Below are 24751 nucleotides of genomic sequence, written 5' to 3' on the forward strand. Positions count from 1 at the left end.
TAAATTATTCATCAAGCAATTTCACAAGCGAGTGTGGAATAACAAGAATAAAGGTTAAAAAAACATAACCCCTTTGTATCATTTGAAGCAAGACTTTAGGTTTGGATTTCTCCCAGGAAAAGCTTCCATCTCTCATTCTCAGAAGTTGAAAATGTAGCACCGCACCACATATGGTTTTCAAATACTGTAAGTGATCAGACATTATCATAACTTCCACAGCAAAGTTTAATTCTGGACTTGCAAGACTCTTCAGACCTGCAGTCATCTCTCACCAATTTTCTGAAATGTCTTAAATCTCCTGTATATCACTGTGCAATAATCCCCTAAAACACCAAAGATTGGTCCATATATTTGCTTTGCTGAGCCTTGCTTACACACATATTTGATAAAGCTTTGGAAACACCATCATGCTCTTACTATGGGAAGATCATAAAATCATTAGCTATCCATAGCAGATGACATAACTTAAAGGGACACCAACATTTTTTGGGCTAAGCTTGGTTCACTTCACTTTAAAATTGTGCCTAGTCATTTGCAAGCAAAGCTCACCTCAATTATTTCTTGTAACTTGACATCTGTTTCTGATACCTCCCCTTTTAATGGTTGGGGTTTTTGTTTCACATACACATTGTTTTTGTAATAAAGTATATATATATTCTCGTGTTACTTAATCTGTTAGTGAAATTACATTTTTTTTCAGATTTCGAAATACTGTTTTAAAAGATGTCTACATAACCTTTCTTTTAATGAATCAATGGAAACACAAATGTCCCACATGTTATTGATTTAAACTCTATAGCAGTGCACTATGGCATTAAATATAAAAAAATCTTTGATGGAACACTGCATTCATTTACCGATTAAAACTGAAAAGACAAATGTATTACTTTGTAGAAAACAGAAATAGTAAGAAACAAATACAGTATTTTTTGTGTTTTTATTAAAACATTTTCACAGAATTACAGTGATAACATTTTTTTCTGTGCTGTAGAAGGTACATAAGTTAAACCAGTGCATTATATTTGAAAACAGATACACAGTGCAGATGACCAATAGTTTAATGTTTTCATTATAAACATCCCCTGGATTCATAGTGTCAAACAAGGATCAACTTACATCATTTCCACACAACATTTATAATGGAACAAGTAATACGTTTATTCCATGCTGAAAAAAAGAAGAAAGAAAACACAACGTTTTGGCCATGGAGCCTTCTTCAGGTAGGAAAGCCTTACGTATTAATTTCACATGATGATGACGTAAGAAAATTGAATAACACCTGAAGAAGGCTCCACAGCTGAAACGTTGTGTTTTCTTTCTTCTTTTTTTCCAGCATGGAATAAACCTATTACTTGTTCCTTTGCAGCCTACGCATGCTGACGCAGCTACCCACCTGAACTACAACATATATAATAGCTGTTATAAGTTTACATATGTTTGCAACAGTGGTGATGATATTCTTTTCCTTGAAGACTATAAAACTTACTTGTGCAAAATCATTAACATTTCATCAAAACTCTCAATACAATCATATTCCACGCAATGGAAAAAGAACACACCAATCCAACAACTGAGTGTAAATACCATAAAACATTGGAGCATTGGACAAATATGTACAGAATTTGTGTCAAAGGAAAAATAATTAGAATCATAAAAAACATCAAAAACTGTACAGAATAAATGGCTTGACAATTAATAATCACATTACAAAATTATCCACTGTACTGCAGGCATGTATTTTACAAAACTGATAAGCCTAATGTATTAATTTCACATGATGACATGTAAGAAAATTGTATAATGAAAAAGAAGTACCAATTGTTTTCTGTTCATTCAGAATACAAAATACCACATTGTGGAATAAGACTATTAGCACTATTTACGTTTTAAACATCAGAACTGCTAAAATGTGCTAAACAAGTGCTCTTTTATGACTGTAGGACTTAAGACATCATAGAATTTACAAATCAGGCATCAAAGTAAGACCATCAGAAAGACTTTAGCCAAAACATGAAAGTACATTCTATTTCTCTTTCTATTACTATATTACTATTTTGAAGAATGTAAAAAAATTCATTAATTGCATGTTAGTTTTCTATTTTGATATTCCATTCAATTACTGTTAAAAAGAAACTCATGTGCATTGATAAAGTATGAATTTAACAGCATTTAGTTTAATTTATAATATAGTGGATTTCCTGTATGTTTCGGTAGAATACAGAATATGCTATTTAATGTAAGTAAAAACATTAAAAAATTAAATTATGAAAAAGTTAAACAGTTTACCTACATAAACACCAGGAAAGTAATCAACAGCAAAACCAATACTTCTATTTCACAAGTAGGAGGAAACTGCAAATGCGAAGTTTTAGATTTTTTTGGTATACTGAATTTACATACATACTGAAATCTGAAATATCATAATACACAAAACTAAATTTAAACTGAAGTGGTCAATAAGCATAAATGTACACCTGGATCCAGGAGACCAAGTAAAATATCATTTTTAAGCAGGACTACAATTTTTGAAAGCCTTCAAAATCTACAGTCTGTCTGCATGGAACATACAGGATATCTGTGAATGCAGACAGGCAAAGCTGCAAATCTCTTTTAAAAAAAATACAGTACACTTACGTAGCTAAGTACTGTATGTGCAGTCTGCTAGTGTACCAGTAAAAAAGTCTGAAAATTCTTTGACAAAATCCAGTGGTCTGATGAATTAAATATTGCCTGTGTCTGAAGCACATGCCAATGTTCATGAGCAAAATAAGGTGACAACTATGTATCGTGCATTTTATCTATTGTTAAACATAATGTAGGAGAGAAAGGATTGTATTGTGTGAGATAGGTTTAGTTTTTCAGAGAGTGGAAATCTTTGTGAAATTGAAGAAACTGTATAGTAAGTACAGTAAAGTATCAAGCATTACCATAACACACAAAATGGTGGATGCAGGTTTATAAGTCAATGATCAGAAGCACACAATCTAGTCAGCTAACTTGAATCAAATTGGTATTATATCAACACACACAATGGCATATTTTACATTGCACTAGAAGCACCTGATAGTGTTCAGTTTTCATCACAACAGTCCTAAATCTCGCTGCTGTAGAAAAAAATACAAATCTTTTTCACTCTTTATGTTCTACAGCCATGCTGTTTAAGCTGATTCACTTGGATCCTTCCAGAAAAAGCTTAACGTGTTTCTTGAATAAAAGTTGACTCATATCTTCAAAAAAGGTTATAAATGGTGTTTTATGTAAATCCATTTTCAGAAGTGCCCTGAGCCCATTGTAAGGTAGGTACATACTGTAGGAATTTATGATGATGGACAGAAACACACACTGTATGGCATAAGGCATAGCTTTCTGTCTCTTATTCTGTAATACAGTAAAGAAGACACATACAGCTAGAGGTGACTTAATTATCTGAAGCATTGATATAGAACTAATGGGAATTGTGTACACCTGTGGAGGCATTGAATAGACTAAGAACATAAGGTCACAAAGGAGAATGACCATCATACTCTTTAGATCACTGGTAGCTTAGAAGACCTCATATAGCTATTTATTTTTGTGTGTAAAAAGACTATGTAGCGAGTGACTGAAATAATATTTTGAAATACTTTGAATGCAATTCTCCCTCATTGTAACTATTGTAATATAATACTGAAGATGGACTAAATGCCCTCCTCTCCTTTGTAACTTTACTTGTAGTATGAATGAACCTGATGAATTTGTAGCTGCTTTTTGACCCACCAATTTGAAGAAACTCAGTTATCATCAGCTTTCCAAAGATAGATTATTGAACACTTATCTGACTGCAATAGAAGTTTAAATAGACGAAGAACTCGATTTTCTGTGTAGACTAGCAAATTACACAGGCTTTGTGAAAATTTACTGCTGTTGCATTTTGAACTACATATATAGTATTTTGAGTAGGATCATGGGAAATCATACTTTCCTGTTCCTTCAAACAAATGTATTTTTTTTTTCTCTGAACGTTTAAAAAATGCATTTTAGTGTAACAAAAGATGTCACTCTACATGTGCTGTGGTCTGGTTTTACATAAGAAACTTAATTAACAGACATACAGTACAATAAAAAGACTATATAAAAATATAATAAAAAGACATGATCTCTGTTTTTTTAAAGCTTACTTTTGATCCTAAATTCTGATGTAAAAATTGATAAATAAAAATAAATTAAATTTATTTCTGAAATAATTGGAATTATATTGGGGGCGGTGGCTTTGTGGCTAAGGATCTGCGCCTGTAGCTGAAAGGTTGCTGGTTCAAATCCCACGGCCAGCAGAGGAATCCTACTCTGTTGGGCCCCTGAGCAACGCCCTTAACCCCAACTTCTCCAGGGGTGCTGTATAAATGGCTGACCCTGTGATCTGACCCCAAGCTTCTCTTCCTGTCAGTGTGTCTCATGGAGAGCAAGCTGGGGTTTGTGAAGATACAAATCTTTGTATATGGCTAATAAAATGTAAGGATACTCTGAAGAGGAGATAAGGGTCCTGTGCAGACGCAGGAGTAGGTGGGAGGCACAGCAACAAACAATCTGATACAAGGAATGAGTTCGTGGTCAGAGGGAGAAAGGAAGGTCGAAAACCAGGGCAAACACAGGTGGCAAACAATCCAAGTCGAGAGGCGATATTGTGGTCAAAGGGAAGAAAGAAGGTACAGTAGAAATCCGGCAAAGACACAGGTGGCAAACAATCCGAGTAGCAAGGCGAGATCCGAAGTCTGAAGGCGAAAGGGTAGTCGAAAATCCAGGTAGTCACAGGGTATAGAAATCGCTAGGTAGAGCTCTCAAAGAGTTTACTCAATACCGAGCAACAAAATGTGGGTTGGAGAGGCTTAAATAGTGCAGCCTGCCGCACGGTAGGGTGTCTGATGTTGAGTTAACAAGTGCGGCGGCGATTGTACAGTAATTATCGCTCTGCAGCTGGTACTGATTAGTTCTCTTGGGGGCTGGTCTGGGCAGGTTGGTGGTCGTGACATAAAGTGATCTTATATTTACATTTACAAAACAGATTTCTTTTTAAATTATGCCAGATCCTGTATTTAAACATACTACTCTTCACTTATGTGTTGAATAATGTAACAGTTTTGCTTCAGAAGCACAGAAATATAATTAACTCATTTGAAAGCATTTGACTAAATTAGCACAGCACACGTGAGAAGGATACCATGTTGTACCCTAAACTTTTAATTAATCTAAAATTCATTTTTCTGAATTCATTTTTTTTTACATTAAGTAGTGGCACAAAAGTTTGATATGGAAAAGACCAAACATTATGCTTTCTGATAATTTCTCAAACTATGCAAACTTGTTTGCATTTGCGATATCCTCATAATGATACAGCATTCTTAATTACCAGCAAGTAAAATATAGAAAATATTTATAAAATTTTGGCTGGTTGATCAAATGCAGTTACTGTATCAAGTGGTGTTGCAAGTAAATCAGACCTGAGGAAGTAGATTGTAAATACATTTGATTTGTTTTCAATTCATGTCTTCTTTTGTTGCTTCCTTCAGTGGTCTATTGAAAAATCCAGCCTGTCAAGAAAAAAGAGAAGGTTTCAAATAAGAAAAAAATGCAAAATATGCTTAGTGGGAATAAATATATAGATCACCTGCTGTTTCTCATGAAATATATGATACTATATAGATAAGATCTGTCTTTATTGCTGTTTTATTTCATTATTCCACCGTTCTATTGCATTTAAAGCTTGTGACATTTGGTCAACAATAATCCTACCATAGACAGGGCCAGCTGGCACCACAACTTTTCATGAGACACCAGTCCCTCATCTAAAGGGACCTAGAATATGAAATGTAATTCTACAACTGCCATGTATTAAAACTAAACTATTTGAAAAATTAATATTCCTAAAATAAAGCAGCTGCAATAACCTTATTTAGAAGCAAAGGTATGATTTGATTTATACTGACCTTCCACAATGCAAAAATTACAAGGGCCAATATCAGCAATCCTATGAGAATACTCAGTATTATAAGCCAGAGCGGTATTCCACCTAAAGATTCTTTTGATATCTTTACTGTTACCTAAAATTAAAAAACAAAACGATTTTAAGTAAATGTTAAAAGTAGAAATTTTTATACATAATAACATGATTTCTATCATTGTTTCTATTTAATACTGAAAAAAGGTATCTCCCTGAACACCCCAGGAGCAACGATTTCTGTGAATGTCTTTCATTGTAAAGATCCTCAGGCCTTAAATTAATTAAAAAAGTTATTTTCCTTTGAGGGTTTCTGCATTCCTTATATTCATTAATGAGGCATCCACATGGCTAACATGACTCCCATTGGAATGTTTTTAAAAAGGTACAGGCTTCAGACAACATTAGGCATCACTACAGAACAAAAGAACAAGAAGGGTATACAGTATGAATGCTCACATATTCACTTTTTATATGAACAGCTAGTTGAAAGAAGACCAGAGAAAGAAACAAATTCCTTTATAAAACTGTGACATCGTGAAATGGAACACCATTGCTAAATTGGAAGACTACAAAGCAGATAAAGAAAAAAATTGTTCCTCATAGCTATTCACTGTATTTAGCATGGCTATACAACATCACGATAGGTTAAAGGCTAAAATTAGTCTGTCAATCAGTGGTGTTTGGTAATTGTGTTGTAGATACAGTAGATCCAATGCATGACTGACAAATCCTTCTGCAGTGGCTACAGAAGGATTGAACACAGTGGCTGAAGGCTGGAACACACTCTACTTCCTGGCTTGCCTGCTGGCTTCAGCCTTACTCTCTAATGGCTGTCCATAGTGAGTGCAGCTGTCTTGACCTGACTTTTATATACTGAGTAGGTATGGACAAAGTTCTCTTTTTGCCTGTGGAATTGTCTGTGGGAATAATGATTTTCCTAAATTCTTGTTTGACTTTGTCACTGTTAAGAGCTATTAACTAAGCCAAACCCTACTCCTATGCATTACAGCCCATTATTGAGTTAGTCCTCGAACACAGCCTTTACAGAACACAACTGATCTTGAGGCATGAGCTCCATGGGTCATACAAGTGCAGCTTGTGAATGAAGCTTGCAAGTGAATATGGAAGCTACTTAATCCCTGCACCTGGAGACTGTTGAAACACATTTTAAAAATAGCCAATTTTCTACAAATCATGTCAAAGGTCTTTTATAGATCAATAGATCAATAAAAGCTACATAGAGAGGCGCCTGTTGTTCATGGGTTTTATGCATGTAATGAAACTAAATAAACTTCATTTATTTAGTTTCATTAGACTACTACTCTATTTTTGAATCTCAGGATAAAAGGTTTCAGCATATTGAATATCTAATGTACAGCACATGTAATTTGCTGCTTGGGTTTTGTTGACTTCTAGATATTTCTGTTTTACCTTTGCTAAAGGCGTAGTACAGCAAAAACAAGTATTACCAGAAAGGAAATATGACCAAAAGCTTTGATTTTGATATTCAATTTCCTAAATGTTTCTATATTTATGAAGGTCACCAAAAAAGCTAAGTGAGTGCACATAACAACATTTTTGGACATTAGGTAAACAATGTTTAGAATTAAAACTACTGTTTTGAAGCATACTTACTATTCTGCTCGCACTGTCTTTGTTCAGAATGGTGATTGATGTGTCCCGAGGTTTCAATAAAGCATGGACAAGCAATTGTAGATCAGTGAATTCAGCCTACAAGAAGCAAAGAAAACCACACACTGTAATTATATTGCACTACACTGATTTAGTTCAAAGTGAAATAAATTATTCAGATCAAATTTACTTTAACAAATGTGGGCTTCCAGACACGCAGTGTGATGTTCACATGAGTTGAAGTTGCAGGGATTATATCACATAACAATGATGCACATTTTAAAGACTGACAATCCTGTAAGAAGACAAAAGGAAGAAAAGACAGGATTAAAACAATTCCTAATATAACACAAAAAATATTTAATTTATTGTTGTATAGATATTTAATAAATTTTAGATCTACTGCATGTAGTATAAACTATCAAATAAACCTAGACTTTACAAATACAGAACAGCTCTTAAGTTAAAAACAAACTATGGCTTACCACAACATAGCTGCTGAGAGTTTCTTTGTAAGGGGAAGGGGTATAATGTCTTTCTGGGCCAATATGCAATGGGTTCACCAAATTTACATCTTCGCATTTCACATTCTGAAAAATGAAAGAACTTCATTATACAAGCTAAATGAAAATGGGTCACGCTGTTTTTCCATGCTATATCTGTTGTGCCTGTTATTAGTTATTTTCCCTATATAGTTGAGATGATGTACTCAGTGTGATGCAGTGTACTGTATATCTTATCACCAAGACAAATACAATGTGTAAATCCTTATGGGAGATTTTACAATGCATTTTGCTCCAGAGAAGGTACCTAATCTACAGTATGCACCTAAATTTATGAAGGTACAGTACTACTGAAGCTAAAGACAATGTACAGTGCTTGTGGAAAACACTAATATTTCACTTAAACCATAATATGAGCATTTTGAATAATTAGTTATATTTGGAAAGAAAAAAAGTGGAGCAAAATGTAAAGTGGGGCATGTTTTTTTTAAATTGTCCTTTTAATGGGAAAATGTTTTAATCAAGTTACACATAACAGTTGGTTTCATTTACAGATCAGATTCTGTTACTGAGTAAAACAGCCTGAAAACTTCTAAACAATAAATATGTTTATCTTTAAAAACTAACAATCTAAAACGGTTGTTTTGAAAAACATGCTAGTTATGAAACCCATTAATCCATATCAGAATATACAAATTGTAGCTTACGGAAAGAAACTGACAAATATAGTAGATACTGTAGTATAATATGTAGTTTAAAATAAAACTGTTGCTTAAAGTAAAAAAAAAATACACATCAAATTACAGTATTAACACTGTATTTGACAATGTATTGTGTATATGGGCTAAAAAAATCAATAACATATTAAATTATGTGAATGAATAGCTTCCACATGAACTACTTTATTGAGGATACTATGGATCTAAAAGACAGACTTCTTTAAATTTTATTTTGGATTGAGTTGTATTATAAGTTAAGTCTAGGAAAGGTATCATATAATTATTGCCTTAACATAAAAAATTTCATTTTACAGACACTCTTAATTACTTTATTCCTGAGTACAGACATTTGATTCCTGTATGTGGACACAACAATATCCCTGGGCTGCTGGGGAGAGGATGTTGGTCATCTGTTATTTCTGATTAACTATGGTATGAAGCTGCTAGTAACAATGTCTGTATAGCTGCACACCCCTTACAGAAAAAAACAACCCAGCAGGGGCCTGGTGGGCTGCAGGGACTTCTCTGGCTAAGTAATCCCACCCCACCCTTGAAGGCACTCAGCCAGATGTGCGTCGCTGCTTGGGGAAATCCTACAGTAGTCATGGTCAGTTAAAGACGTGACCCAAGATCAGATAATCATAGAGCTCAACCTGTGCTCAGGTGTGCGCCACATACCAATGAAGTAACTCAAGAGGCCCACTTCATACATCTTTTAAACATGAGAAAGGGGTTTAGAGCTCCATTTTCGATTTTAACATATATGGTTAAGGAAATTGTGATTTTTAACTTGTGTGTTTAATGATAGAATAACAACATTTTAAAACCTAAGCTTATTTCAACCACAGAATGTAATGTCTTCCATATCAATCTAAATATTTTATTTAAAATGTAAATGATATGATTTAGAATAAATAGAATATATATGTATATTCAGACTCACCTCTGAAGTTTCCACATGTGTCATATACAGTAGGATGTTTTCGTGTAGAGACTCAGAAGGAAAAGTGACATTCATTTTAAGAGAAGGTATTGGCAAGTTTGGTTCTTTGTGGATCTGTTGAATGAAAAGCAAAAAACAGCAACCTAATAATTTTTCACTAATGGAAAAAGTCGTTATTATTTTGAAACAATACTGGAAAGGAAGCTTGGCATTCAAAATTTTTTACCAAAACATTATATTATAGTAAAATAAATAGGCATACTGTAAATGGGGAGTTGTAATGTAAATGTCAAAGTCACCAATTAAAATACTGGCTAATATGCCTCTATAGCCAGGAATGAAAACCATGCATGCAGATCATGCAATGTCTATAGTTTTCTTACAGTGAGATGGTGAAACAGGCACAAATGTAAAAGAATAATCAGTAGTTATTTACAACACTTAACACATAGACACACAAACTACTCTTTACAAATTATTTCCAGCGATAGAATCCCAGGTCTAGACCTTCTATAATTGAAAGCTACCCTCACTTGTCCCCTCAAAGGTGGACAAAATGTATTGTGAATTAACAGAGACACAAGAGTGCAGGTTAGGTAATTCTGGTTTCTATACAATAAAAATACTTTGAGACAGCCTGCTCTCTAAAACTGATAGCAGATTCTGACAAGTTCTGGATGGCATGTACTAAATAATTCTGGACTCTTCAGCCCTTAGAAATATCCATTATATTTCAGTTGTCAGAAGAGCAGGCCTGGCTGCTAGTGTTTTAGACCTGTAAGACGTAAGGTGGAACTCACTCACAATATCTACAGATGTAGCCATTCAAAATGCACGGTAAAACCCTGTACCATGGGATTTGAGCTACAGGTGACCGCAGTATGGTTCGGTGGCCAAAGATGATCGACGGGTGGCTCTTGTGGTACTTGTGGTGCATTACTTGTTAGTGAAATGATTGCTTTATTTAATCTCTTTACAGTGCATGTTTAAATCTGTTAATTATGAAATCTTCATATGGAATTTTACAACTAAAGGGAAATTTGGTAGCTGAGCATAAAAATAACACTAGCATGATGTCTCCGAATGTTATATCCTCATAAAAGATATTCATTTAGGAATAGAAATATATTACACATACTATACATACTATTATACATACTGTATATGGCCGGTAGTGGTAGCTTAAATAAAAAGTACACAACAGTATTCCACTTGATTCATTAACATTATATGCATCAAAGTCTTTAAATCAGTCACTTACTGTGGTTATCTTGGAACATTTTTTACGTGCTTGTTCTGAATTAAGTTTATATACTTTGTAAAAAAACATTTTAACCTGTCTGTTTCAGCTCTGTTTCTAAATTTCACTTTGGTACAGTGGATTAGGTGCTTGCTTATGAACCTGGAGGTCAGTGTTTAATTCCTTGTCAAGGCATGTGTTTTTCTTTTAACAAATAAAGACTATTTTTTTAAATAATGATTATTACATTATGTATATGTACATTATATTGACATTTTATTTTTATATATCACAATGTGTTCAATAAATAAATTGAAAATATGAATAAGCAAATGTGAATACTGTCAACATTGGGAGTAAAAAACAGTTCAACTGGTTAAATTCAACTAAATTCAAAATACTGCATCCCAATGGGGCAATTCAAGACAAGCCTTTACTGTACAAGTCTTTTAAAGGCATTTTAAAGATCGCAATTTGTGAAAATTTTCACAACTTTTATATAAACAATATCTAGTACCTTGTCCCATTTTCAGAAACCTTATTTTTAGAAACATTATTTTGAATAAAGTGGATCCCTAATGTAAGTGAATCATAATGTGAGAATTACTGTTCCTACGTATGTAAAACACCTCACCATATAAAGCTTTATAGTGTATATTTTATAGTGCTTTCTTTGTGTATATCTTAATCGCAGTGGGGGGAGGGTGTGTGGGGGAAGGTTTAGGCTGAAATTGAATTGGGACTCTGTATTCTTCACACCTGTGTTTTTCTACGCTTTTCAGCATGTTATTCCAACCTTTACTTGTTCCTTTGTAGCCTAGGCATGCTGATGCAGCTCCCTTCTTGAACTCTCGGTTCTTGACTTTACAACCATTTTTATTTTCTTTATGATGCAAGTCTGAAGTGTGATGACAAATTTAACCAATTGTAAATATGATGTTTACATTATTCATTTTATATATCACAGTTTATTACTTGACATTCATTTAAGCTAACAGAGGAGTGTCAGATGTCAAGAAGAAGCCACCAACCATGGACTGACCGACAAAGCAATTTGGAAGGGTTAACTATCCAGCCATTGCAAAGGGTGCAACTTCAACACCCACAAATAAATAAAAAATCAACTTTTTTTTCTCCTGATCATAAGTGTAACAAATTGTCACGTTTCCCTTCCTTGTGTAGCAATCATGACGTTTCTGAAATATGGAGCTTCATAATTTTTGAGGAATTTACTACCAATAAGCGCTGTTAACAATATTAATTTTTTTATATAGATATATGTATTTAGCTGGTTGTATCAGGATATTAATTGTATATATCACAGTATTTAAATATTCAATTCACATTCATGTTCACATAGCAGGGTACTGGGAACCCCCCATGGACAGACAAAGGTGATAAAGGTGTTAAAAAAAGGGATGCCATGTGGCTATAAATAATAATAAAGGTGATGAAGGTGATAAAAATCCATTCAAAAGGCTGCAGTGTGTTAACACAAACTCTAACAGAGCCGCTTGTGACAGCAAGGTGACTTCCTGCTCAATTACATGAGAGCGACAGTACAGTCATATCGATTTTAAATTCTTTAAGCAACATTAGCTGTTTGTCAAATTCACCTACTTTGCGCAGCACACGACTTCTGAAAAGGTCTCCTATTCTCTTGTGCAAACTCATCAAAGATGTATTTTTCATAATTCCGAAACCTGGACGATATGCCTCAGGGACTCATTCACAGTATAATCAAAACAACCCCCCTCCCTGCCCCTGCCGGGTCTCACCTCCTAGTCACCACCTAGTCACGAATCCCATAAAGTCAGATACACAGATAGACAGAAAAATTAGCGCACAGGGCAGTGAATGGCAGTGTGTTCGTATACTGTATAAATATACCGTATATACAGTATAAGACCATATTGTTTCAAATCCACTACAGTACAGTATGTGTGAAAAAAAATTCTTAATCTAAAGTTAAATTTCTCGTTGGTGAAAGGCACATCACGTTCACAACAAGCTATAATAACAAACTATTTTTACACAACCGGCAATGTAAAAAATATAGCCAAAAGCATAGCTCTAAAGGTTACTTTTCAGTTTACAGTTCATCCATGGTCATTCATTATTAATATTATTAATAGTATATTCCATATTTCTTTTAAATTGGAACATATTTAACAAATATTTAAAGAGGTGATACACAACATGTCTCCTCTATAACTCTTCAGTTAACAGAAAAATTCCTGCAGAGCCACACAACATTTTCCATGCCCTCCCTGTGTCTAATTTCCAGGGAATAACCCTATTACAAAAAGGGAACAGCACATCAGTCCTTGATTATAGTTAAACAGTACATACGATGTCTCATGAAGTTTCAGCGTTCATTTTTCAGCAATCTGTATAGAGCCATGATGTTCCATCAAGGTTTGATACTGTAGTGCTCCAGGGTTCACGTGGGTATGCGCCCTCGCCTCTGCCGCGTCAGGTCGGCCCCACACCGTCAGGGACTCGAACCCGGGCCTCCAGCATTACTCAACAGGGACCCAGCCACTCGAGCTAAAGGGAAATGTCCCATCAGCCCGATGGCTGCGGTACCTGCTATTCACAGGGAAGGGCGGTGACGTCACCGCACTGGTAAGCCGGCTCGACCAACCTGCAATGGTGGCCGTATGCGTTACACTTTCCCCCGCTTAATCGCCGTCCTTGGCAAAGGGCCATCCCACCCAGCTTCTGACACCAATTTAGCACTTCGGGGTTCACGTGGGTATGCACCCTCGCCTCTGCCGCCTCAGGTCAGCCCCCCACCGTCGGGGACTCGAACCCGGGCCTCCGGGGTTATTCAACAGGGTACCCCCACTTGAGCTAAAGGGAAATCTCCCATCAGCCCAATGGCTGCGGTCCCTGCTATTCACAGGGAAGGGCGGTGACGTCACATCGCTGGTAAGCCGGCTCGAACAACCAGCAATGGTGGCCATATGTGTTACTATACTATACTAACAGGGGGAACTCCATGGACTTTCTTCTTTGAACTAAACCGCGCTCCAGTAAATAATGTACATCACCTTCTGCAACTCTTGTAGTTTAGCAGGATTTGTACAAAAAGTACATTGTTTAATGGGGGTGACATTACCCTCATCTATATCGCTGTATGACACAGTTTTGAGTCAGAGTGTCTGTTAATAAAACAAAGCACCCAATTAATTTAACTATTGTACGATTTATTTATTTCGCGTAACAAGAATGTCGGCATCTAGACGGTGAACATTAGTAAACAACAGAGTGATTCGCTGGCTCACTTAAACTTGAAGTTAAAGGTGTAACACATCTGTCTTCACTGCCATGGTATGTTTCAACATATTAATAAGCGTTTCTCCGGTTACTGGCAATTGTAAAAATAACCCTTCTTCCCTCCTTTGTTTAACTTAAAGAATTCCGCGAAGAAATCATTAATCACGAAACCATCATAATTCATCTAGATACACACACTCACGCCAATTTTGACAGAAACAACCTCCCAGTAAGTTTTTGGACTGTGCTGCACTGTACATTACGGTATGTGGTTTAAAGTTTTAAATTTAAAGTTAAATTGTTGGCCGATTACTGGTTGCTGAAATTTGGATTAAGAGAAAATATAGATTTTCTGAATTCGGATGTAAACCTGAAAGCACATCGTGTATTAACCCTATTACAAAAAAGAAACCAAAGTAATGCTCTGATTGGGTTTTAAACCGCCTGGGTGCAGCGCACTACATTACAGTCCATGAGCGTTCCATTGTCCATTGTTTTATAAAAAAAAGAATGTCAAAATGTTTTCAAAACATTCACTTGTGATATTTTAGCTGCTTAGTTACATAATTCCATATTAATATTACTATCAAGTGGTATTAAATCAGTACAGCTTTTTTTTCAATAACAGCAAGTGGTGTTCTTACTATATATTCTTAGAAAAGGATAAAACATTATAAAGTAACTTTTTATGAAGTACTGTCAGGCGAATGCACTACAATTTAAACTTTAAAAAGTCAGAACAAGCACGTTAAAAACATTACCCACTGTACGTCACCAAGTTAAAGTTTTATGAAGAGAGTGGAATACTGTTGTGGATGTTTTCATATTTAGCTGTCATTACCATCTGCTTTCTGTACATTAGGTATGTATTACATTATACTACTGTTTACATTTTCTGCTACCAAAATTTACCTTTGGATTTTCTCTACAGTATGTGAATGTAAACTTGAAAGAGGCACATCACATTCACAAGCTACAGTAAAATAATATACTCTTTCTTGTATATCCAACTGAGCAATCTTGCTATTTAAAAAAATATACCTAATTTTTAACTGGTTTAATATTTAACATGCCGTAATACACAGTTTAAAATTAATAAAAGTCTTAACAGTAATACAACTCAAATTCTATAATTGGAAAAAGATTGTCCCTCAGCATTGACTAGGAGTTGAAACCAGGCGTTTTCTGGTGACAGCCCACATACTCCACACACCACCTTAAGCTTTCACTGCTCCTACCAATCGGTTTTACAAAGTAGTGCAGTATCACAACTGAAAATTTCTAAAAGGCTGCAGTACCCTGCAGGCCCTGAACTGCGAACTACTGCAGTATCCTTCGTACATTCTAAATGGCCAGATCTGTATATAGAATTATAGTAGCCTATAGTATATGTGGTTTCATCTTTGGCTCACAGAACCTATCCCATGTCTAGCTTAACAGCAGACGTCTGATTGGTGGTAGTCACAGAAAACACTCAAAACAACCTTCCCAATTGGACCTGGGCTTTGCTAATGTAACTGCATTGCTCTCTAGATGTAATGGATGCAGTCAGAAAATAGCGTTCATATTTTATCTTATTGATTTGTATTGACTAAATGGTACAGAATGTTAAATGGCAACAAGATCATACATTGTAAATCTACAACGGTATACTTTCCCACACACAACAATGTAAGAATAAAATTAAATAGGGATTCAAATGTAAGACAAGATTCTGTAGAAAGTATACAGTATCTGCATTCCAATTACCATTCTGAGAAGACATATTGGTTTAGATGGTGTTCATTGAAGAAGGCTAATAGAAAAGATGAAACTTCAGTACTTGACAGTAAATCTTCATTTACTAGGAATGACAACAGCCAAGAATCTGCCATATTAACATTTGTTTGAGTATTTTAAGTTACAATAATTTGACTTAACCCGTTTGGCTGAGGGCTAACTTTCAGGCATGTATGCAAAGGAGAGAAGGGGATTACATATGATATTTATAATGTTTAAGTGGGGAAATGATGTCAGGGTTAATTATAAATTACTGATTATGCTGATTGAACCTTGCTGTTGTCATCCCTTCCACATTTTTGTAATAAACTCTATTGTTTACATACACCACCCCCACTACAAGCACTGCTCTTTCAGTAACGTAAAAAAACCTAAAGAAGTCAATTTGGTGAACTATTTGGTGAAATTAACAAAAAAACCTTAAACTTAACAAATCAGCAGGGTTAAAGATAAGATGGTTTATTATCTACAGTAGGTCATTAAAATCTACTAATGAAAAGACAAGTGGGTTAACCAGTATGGTTTAGCTACTGTACCTCACATGCAGGTCAGATTTGATTTGTTTATTTTAAGTGAATCCCTAGTGATATTCTTTTTAAACAGCTCAGATGGGTTCCCTACTTAATTATTGGAATTCTTTTGCTCCCTCTTTCTCATATGAACAGTTATGGTTATGGGGCTAGTTGAGTGAATTTTAACAGTTGTAAAAAGACCTGTTTTCTTTCTTAGTGTTATACCAGATTGCAGGAAGCATGAAACTATGGGTGGCCAAATACCTGCTGTGTTTGCATTGTGATGAATGAATGCTGATGCATGACACCCTGTGACAATAACCCCCGTGGCTGCTGACATTCTATAAGCTGTTGGTATTTGATTGTTAATGGGAACATGGCATTGTCTAAAGAAAGTTTCACATGTAAAAGGTTATACAGGCTTGGCGTTTGGAGACTGTTACTTGCATTACCATTTGTTTCGTTTCTTAATATGCTGTTATTAGTCAGGCCATTGACCTCTCATATATTCCTCATTTTTGCACTACACAATCCATCCATCTATTTTCTAACTGCTAATTTAGTACAGGATGACTGGGGAGCCAGAAGCTATCATGGAATCAACAGGTGTACAGCAGGGTACACCCTGCATGGGACGGCAGTCAATTTGCAGAGACAGAGACAAGCACACACTCCCACCAAAGCTAGTTTTCCCAGAAACCAATTAACCCACCTGCGTGTTTTTGGACAATGAGAGGAAACTAGAGCACCTGGACAGAATGTACAAACTCCATGCACATAGCAACCCAGGTCTGGAATTCAACCAGGGCTCCACACCATTACAAAATCATAGCATCATACATTTACTGTCGTGACTTCAAAGTGTCTTAAGGAAAATGTGGTTTACACAGTTAATGGGGGGATGGGCAGATAAATCAGATGCCTGCCATTCACTTCAAGAAACAAAGTTTCAGATGGATTTAACATTTCAAATACCATAAGACTGTATGAAGCTTTCTTACCATGTAGCTGATATTCACTTCATCTCCAATCATGTCAGTGCTATTAAGAACACTTGGAAAAGTATCTCCTTGTTTTATATAGAAGTGAAATTCTCTGATGGAACTGGAATTGAAATAGTACTTATCAATTGCAATATGAATTAAATACAATTAGAATAGTAATAACTTAGGATAAAATATAAATACATATAGTAATAACTGGTATATTTATACTATAAACCATGTAAATAAAAGACCATATTCACTTTTGTGATACAAAAATACTGTAGAGTTATATATCTTTCACAGATTAGTGTACTAATGATAGATACCGCATTCAAATAATTTTAAAATCTGTATAATACCAAAAATAATTGACTGTTGAGAAAAATAATTCAACGTAGCATTTTGAGTAATTAACTTTTCCCTTAATTCTGAAACGAAATATTATTTCTTAACACAGTGATGCCAGTAAATTGTGACATAAATAATTAAAATAATTATATACTGTAGTTTTATCCATTAGTACTATTTGCTCCACTTCTTTCAATATGGAGTACAGACATTGGAACTGCATTGTCAATAAGATTATACTTATAACACATCAAATTTCCACTGTACAGGCAGCATGATTGCATGGTATTTAAAAAGGTTTTCTGAAAAACAAATTTGCGTTTAATAGCCATACTTTGCAAAAATGTGTTAAGCAAAAGTATTTTAGAAAAATATTATTTAACTTATAATTATTTTGAACATTTAGAAATGTTCCCACTTCTTTTATTGAATATAAAGGCTCTTTATCTTGTGTTTGTGTTTCTACTGCAGCATGGTTTGACTTAGTGCCTTTTTACTGGTCACTGGTCACGATTAAAGAAAATGTATCTATTGTGGGATCTTGCAATGCTCACCTTAAAAACTGAAGACTTGCTTCATAGTTCACTGGAATTATTATAGTATTGTAGTTGTCAAAAAGTGTTGACTCAGGCTCCTCACTATCACTGCAATACAAAAATTATAACCATGTCATATTATAGCCACACTTTTATTTATTAGTACAATTTTGGAATGAAAAGACTATTATAATCAGTGAATAATGTACATACAAGCATTTGTTTTCAATCAACTGGAAAGTGATAGGTTCCTATACAGTTTAATTCTTATATTGTTCTGTTTTTTAAAATATTTAAAACTAATGAAAGCTTTTTCTTTCACAAAAAGGATAAAGATGAGAAGTTTATCCAGTCAAAAGTACTTCAATGCATCAGTCTTAATTAATGTTTGAAAGATACCTTTGATATTTGCCGTGTACAGTATGTGCACCAGTTAATTATGATTATGTCACATACCTCAACTCATCTGATACAGGAATAGATTTGAAATTAAAAATGCTTTCTCTTGTTTCTTGAACAAGTATCTTGCAGGCATGAGAAAAAGACAAACATAAATCCCGCCAATCTGTTACTTGTTACGCTCTTGGGATACTTTTTGTTGCCTTTAAAATTATTTTAAGTTGGGAAATAACACAAATGTACAGCTACAATTCAATCAAAAGCACATATCTTTTTATCTGCTGATATACAGTAAGTGATAAAATGTCCATATTAAGATAGAAAGCTATACCTTGTTGCAGAAACATTGATGATAATATTAGGCAGTAGATGTGAAGTATTGATTTGAAATACAACATCAAAAGTATCCTGTGTGAAGAAAAAACAAAGACTGGTTAACTATATTGGAGAACAATATTAAAATGTTCTACCTGTGATTTTTCAAATTGAAATAATAAAATAACTGTGATATAAATTAGGAGTCTCCAACCCTGGTCTAGGAGAGCATCATTCCAATTAGTCTTCTACAGTAGGTCACTCTACTGTATTGACACATTTTGTGAAGATTAGGAATATTTAAATGCTATTGTTTAGTGTATTCAGCTAGGATAGTTCTGCTCCTTTAGGGATGAAAGAAAATTATAATTTATATTCAATGTGATCTCTAAATGATATAACAAATCACCCATTTAATTGGATTGGGACACTCCAAACCAGGTGTGTAGATGTCTACTATAAATAAAGAAAAAGACTGGATCACAAGGATGGAGACAAATTGGGCAACAGGATCTAAGAGATATCATAAACCATTTTTCATAAGTCTTAAATGTAACATCTTCCTGTTTAAATCCAAGTATTATTTCCAAAGGTGTTTCCTCACCATTTCTCCTTTTCTTAGAAAGGGATATCCAACAGCACAGGTGATATTATGATTAGACTCGCAGTCTTTTTCTCTTGGCTGAAATGAAATTAAAAATGTGTGCCTTTTAAAAAAATATTTCACTGAGGAAAACATTCTTCAGTAGTTAGTAAGTATACAGTAAGTATAGAATTCGAGATAATGAAATACAATTTTACTCTATGACTTTGTAAAACAGCAAAATATATTGAACTATGATTACACATGCAATGTATTTGCATTCACTGTATCTTCAAAATATATTGCCTTAGTTTTTTTCAGATGACAAGTTTTAAACATATTTTGTAAAGATTCAGTGACAATGACAGAAATTAAGGTTCTGTACCTACAGCACAGATTTACCCATTGATTTAAGAACAGAAAAGATTGTAATGTAAAACAGATTGTATTTGAAAATATTATTAATGTACTGTAGTAGGATAAGAAGTACCTTTGGAATAAAATAAAATACTCTAAAATTAACTGATAAAAAGAACTAATTTAAGAATTTAAATTAAAGACAAAATAATACACATTTGAATCAATTTAAATGAGAGAGTAGTGTACATAAAACATTTACCTCTGTTCTAACAAAATTGATATTTTTGGAATAACTGATTGTAATTCTGGTATTGTATGCACTATCTTTATTGTTTTTGATTGTTATTGATACGTTGAACTTCTCCTGGCCTGGTTTAATGATGAAAGGTGAAGACCTGAAATACAGTCAACATTAGTCATGTACTGTAATACAGAAAAGTCTTGGAGACACAATTAAAAGTAGTTTTAAATATAATTTTTAAAGAAACTCAAACTCTACTACAAAAACACACATAATACACAAGAAGCAAAAACCAATACAAAAAGCAATACAAAAATCAGTGTAGGACATTGAGATTCTTAAAGTCTATTATAAATTTCACTGGCAGCCATTGTGATTTGTAGAAGACAAGAGTTACATGCAAAAGTAAAGATCTTGAATTAATACACAAGCTTTGGAAATACCCTAATATTCCAGTAGTTTAACTTTGGGAAAGTTAAAACATGTGCAGTATCAATATTTCAGCTCCAGAAAGGCAGAGCTAAGATCTTAACTGAGCAATTTTAAACAGGTTGAGAAGTGAAGTTCTGTGAAGTTCTCAACATGTCCTTTAACTTACAATGCAGAATCAAAAGTAACACCAATGTTTCTAACTGTCATTTAGGGTTTGATTCCAGGACTGTGTACAACAGCACTGAAAACTCCAGCTTTACTAATCTTGATGTTAGAGTCCCATAAGTCTTGCCATAATTTAAGTTCTGTTGCATCCATGTCTTCATATCAGGTAGGCACCTTTAAAAACATTCCTTTTTAGGTTCATACCTGGTCAAGAAGCAAATTGTGGGACAACACCAGATTTTATCAGCCAAGATGTCACGATTGGCATCCTTCCTCTTAAAGGTCCCTTTCGTATTTTAGTTGATTATGTGCACCTGCCTCTTGTTTTGTCCCACTGTTTAAGCCTCATGCTCTCGCTATTTCAGGCTCATCATTGGGAGATAGACGCCTGGAAGTCCGCCTACCTCACAGCATAGGCTTTATCATGGTGTCCTGACCATCTGAGTCCGGGGCTCGGAGCGCCTGGTCTCGTCACCTTCTCGTCACCTTCGATTTATTCACTGTCCCTGTTCCAGATCCTGTTCCGGATTTTAACTGTGTTTGTTTCATTTTGGTTGGATCCTCCGGTTTTGGACTTTGGACTGCACTCTGGATTCCCCCTTTTGGACTGCCTGAACTTGTTTGCCATTGCCACGTTCCCCGAGCACCAGATCACTGTAGTTACGTCCCCCTGTCTGTCAACCCATCCTGATCCACTTCATCTCCTTCCCTTCTCCACTTACTTCCGGATAATACCATTTGCATAGGGTCCTGAACTACGCTTTGCGGGAGCCTGGACCGACTCCCATTGCACAAGATTTACAAATTGTCTCCTGGAAGTCAAATAGTAGCCAAACCAATAAAGGGATGTTGTAATGATCCCGCAATAATTTTCCATGTGAACCAGTAAGATGTCATTGTAGATTGTATCAAAAATTGCACTGAATTCCAGATAAGGAATAAGATAATACTGAACCACTGTCAAAAGCCATTAGCAAATCATTAACTACCTTAACAAGTGCTGTTTCAGTTCTATTGAAAAGGTTCAAAGAGCTCATTAGATGCAAAATGAAATTGTAATTAAAATACCATTGCCTATTTCATATGTTTTTGTAAGTAAAGACGTATTTAAAAATATAATTTTTTAATTGTGTGCTAGTCAGAGGGCTTTAATCACTGATGTCTAAAGGATGCTTAAGTACTAGTTAGAAAATATTAATTTTGATTACATTAACAATGCTTTGAGAAATTAAATAAAAGTGGGTAAAATATTTTAATTTAAATTAATTACAATTTGTGGTCTTGGCTTTAACCTCCTATAAATGTATCACAGTGACAAATGCTTTTTCATTACTAGTAGTACCCTACTTTTTACCTATTTATTACTTGTTCCTTGTTTTCATTATTTTTTTAGTTGAAATTGTAATGAGGAGGTTCAGCACTGACACCCCTAGCTGTGTGTACAGTACATGAGTCACTCCTCAGCTGGTACACAGCCTTCACTATGGTTTTATTTCTGACCTTTCTAATCTTTCCCCATTGGAACTATTTACCAATATTTTAATGGCACTAAATATTTCAAAATTGTATGTTTTCCATTTTTTGCATCATAATGGTTACAGCTAAAATGTTGGACTTCCATCAATATGTTTAAAAACTATTTAGTTGTTTATAATGTATTTATACATTATAATATAATGTATAAATTTGTTTATAATACAATTTATACAATAAGAGTCAGTGTTATGGGTCTCATATTTACAACAGATGCCAAGCAGTTATCGTGTTTTATGCAGGAAACTTTCATTCCATTACGTAAATGCCGATTAAAATCTTCAAAGTTTCAATTTCATTAGTATTGCAGAAGTAAGGTTTTATAGTTTTATTAAATACATGGGTCAGGCCAGCATCATGGTTACATTTTGTCAAAAGAATAACAGTTTGCCTGTCCCATATTATGGCATACTGCATACTGTGACATTTGTTGACTACTTATTATTAATGAAAAGCAATTTCAAAAGTGATCAGGAGTAAAAAGTAAAAAATACTTATGGGCACAGCAAAAATGGATAAAAAATACATGAATGTTGTAACTCTTAATAAGAAAGTAGCACTGTAAGGTCCACTAGGTGGCGTTAAGATAATTTAGATTCTAGATACAGTGTTGGTGAACCGGTGTGCCCAATTTTCTATATTTGTTTCTATATTTTTCTATATTAAGTGTCACAGCTTTATCTTAAAACATGAAGGTTGGAAACACTCAGCTGTAAAGACTGCTGTGAAGTTATTTCTAAGAGATTCATGTACCTTAAAATATTAAAACAGTACATACAGTAGATACTGAATGTGTTTTTCTTTCCTTACAGACTACTTAAAAGGGGCCTTTAATTAATAGTTTGTTACTGAAGTAGTAGCTGTTCTCTATAATCAGTTTAGTATAAATACTCTCTTCCCAACATTTACCTCATTGCATGTTTAACTCATCCCTCCACCTTATAATCACTTTGGAAGCACCTCCTAGTTGGTGTTAGGTTCTGGTGGCCTTTTCCTTATGGCTAGGATAATGCTTCTTCAGCCAGACAGTTGCAGAATTGGTTGAAGTGAAATGTCTATCTTAAAATCCTCACACGCTAAACTCCTTAATTCCAAGTTTGCCTAAAACTATTGAAAGTCTTTTAAAGTCTAGACTTTTATGAGCTCCTCACCCTGTTTTTAATTTATGAAATGTATACATACCTGTCTCCTTTTATATCAGCTTCTGAATGTAGCTGTAAATCTGTAATGCATTTTTCATTTTTTCCACAGTCCATTGTGAAAAGTATCTAAAAAAAGACATTCAGTGATATCATAATTTTTAGTTTTTTTTTTCCTTTCATTGTTTTTTTATTCTGAAGTGATCACACAGATGATTAGGCAAGTTCTTTACTCCAGTCCTTTGTTCTTTGGTCCAACATTTTGCTATGATGTAATCTTAATGTGTTTGATAATTTTGGCAATCAAAATTATCCCCCCCCCCCTTGACTTTTTCACATTTTATTGTGTTGCAATATGGAATCATAATGTATTTAATTGAGTTTTTTGCCATTGGTTGATACAAAAACACTCCCCAACTTCCAAGTGACAACAAAATTTGACATGACATCCTTAATTAATTTTAAATTATTTATAAAATCATAAAATAACTGATTGCGTAAGTATTCATCGCCTTAAGTCAATATTTGTTAGAGGCACATATGGCAGAAATTACAGCCGTGGTGTCACGGCTCCAGCTCCCCACCAACGCAAACCTCAGCACAGACAGGCCTCTACCTCAGCCATTTTGCATAGGTGGTGACCTCAGAATTATTAATCCTACCATTTTGCCATATCACTACCACAACCCCGCAGTACTATCATACTTAAGGACTTTTCGCAGTATCCTCACCGCTCAGTATTTGGTTTACGCCGCTAAGAGCCTTCCCTTCGTCTTTGCCTACAGTATTCTTCATGTTTGTTCATCCCCGGTTTCAAGACTAAAACGTCTCATCTAACTATGTTCTTGGATTAGCGTTTTTCGGCACCTCCAACCTTCGGATCTGCTACATAGATAAGTATTCTTGACCCTTTTGTTTTTTTTAGACTCTTCACAGGGTCCTTTACACAACCTCTCTTTGAAATGACATGCATAACACACAAGTCTTTTGGGATAAGTCTTGGACACTGCAATTTCTGCTTATTCTTCTTTGCAAAATTGATCAGGCTGCTCAAGTTGGATGTGGACCATTGGTGAACGGCTGGTTTCAACAGCTGCCTGACAATTGTCGGGTCACTACAGATTACTGAT

The 24751-nt window shown here is 34.7% G+C and overlaps 1 protein-coding gene across 1 annotated transcript in view; it reads right to left on the reverse strand.

Moving 5' to 3' along the window:
• Positions 1–990: 990 nt before the first annotated feature.
• itga1 (integrin, alpha 1) overlaps positions 991–24751 on the reverse strand; it is an 86968-nt gene continuing 63207 nt past the window's right edge. The window contains exons 19-30 of the mRNA XM_088629521.1: positions 23665–23750; positions 20371–20506; positions 19773–19850; positions 19185–19261; positions 18473–18562; positions 17586–17688; positions 9772–9885; positions 8092–8196; positions 7797–7901; positions 7610–7705; positions 5961–6074; positions 991–5564 (exon numbers count right to left, since the gene is read on the reverse strand). Of these exons, the coding sequence (XP_088485647.1) occupies positions 5511–5564; positions 5961–6074; positions 7610–7705; positions 7797–7901; positions 8092–8196; positions 9772–9885; positions 17586–17688; positions 18473–18562; positions 19185–19261; positions 19773–19850; positions 20371–20506; positions 23665–23750 (1158 nt within the window). The 3' untranslated portion in view covers positions 991–5510. The remainder of the gene's footprint in view (positions 5565–5960; positions 6075–7609; positions 7706–7796; positions 7902–8091; positions 8197–9771; positions 9886–17585; positions 17689–18472; positions 18563–19184; positions 19262–19772; positions 19851–20370; positions 20507–23664; positions 23751–24751) is intronic.

The sequence above is a fragment of the Lepisosteus platostomus genome, chromosome 4 (genome assembly GCF_059453375.1).
Source record: "Lepisosteus platostomus isolate fLepPlt1 chromosome 4, fLepPlt1.hap1, whole genome shotgun sequence".
Classification (NCBI taxonomy): domain Eukaryota; kingdom Metazoa; phylum Chordata; class Actinopteri; order Semionotiformes; family Lepisosteidae; genus Lepisosteus; species Lepisosteus platostomus.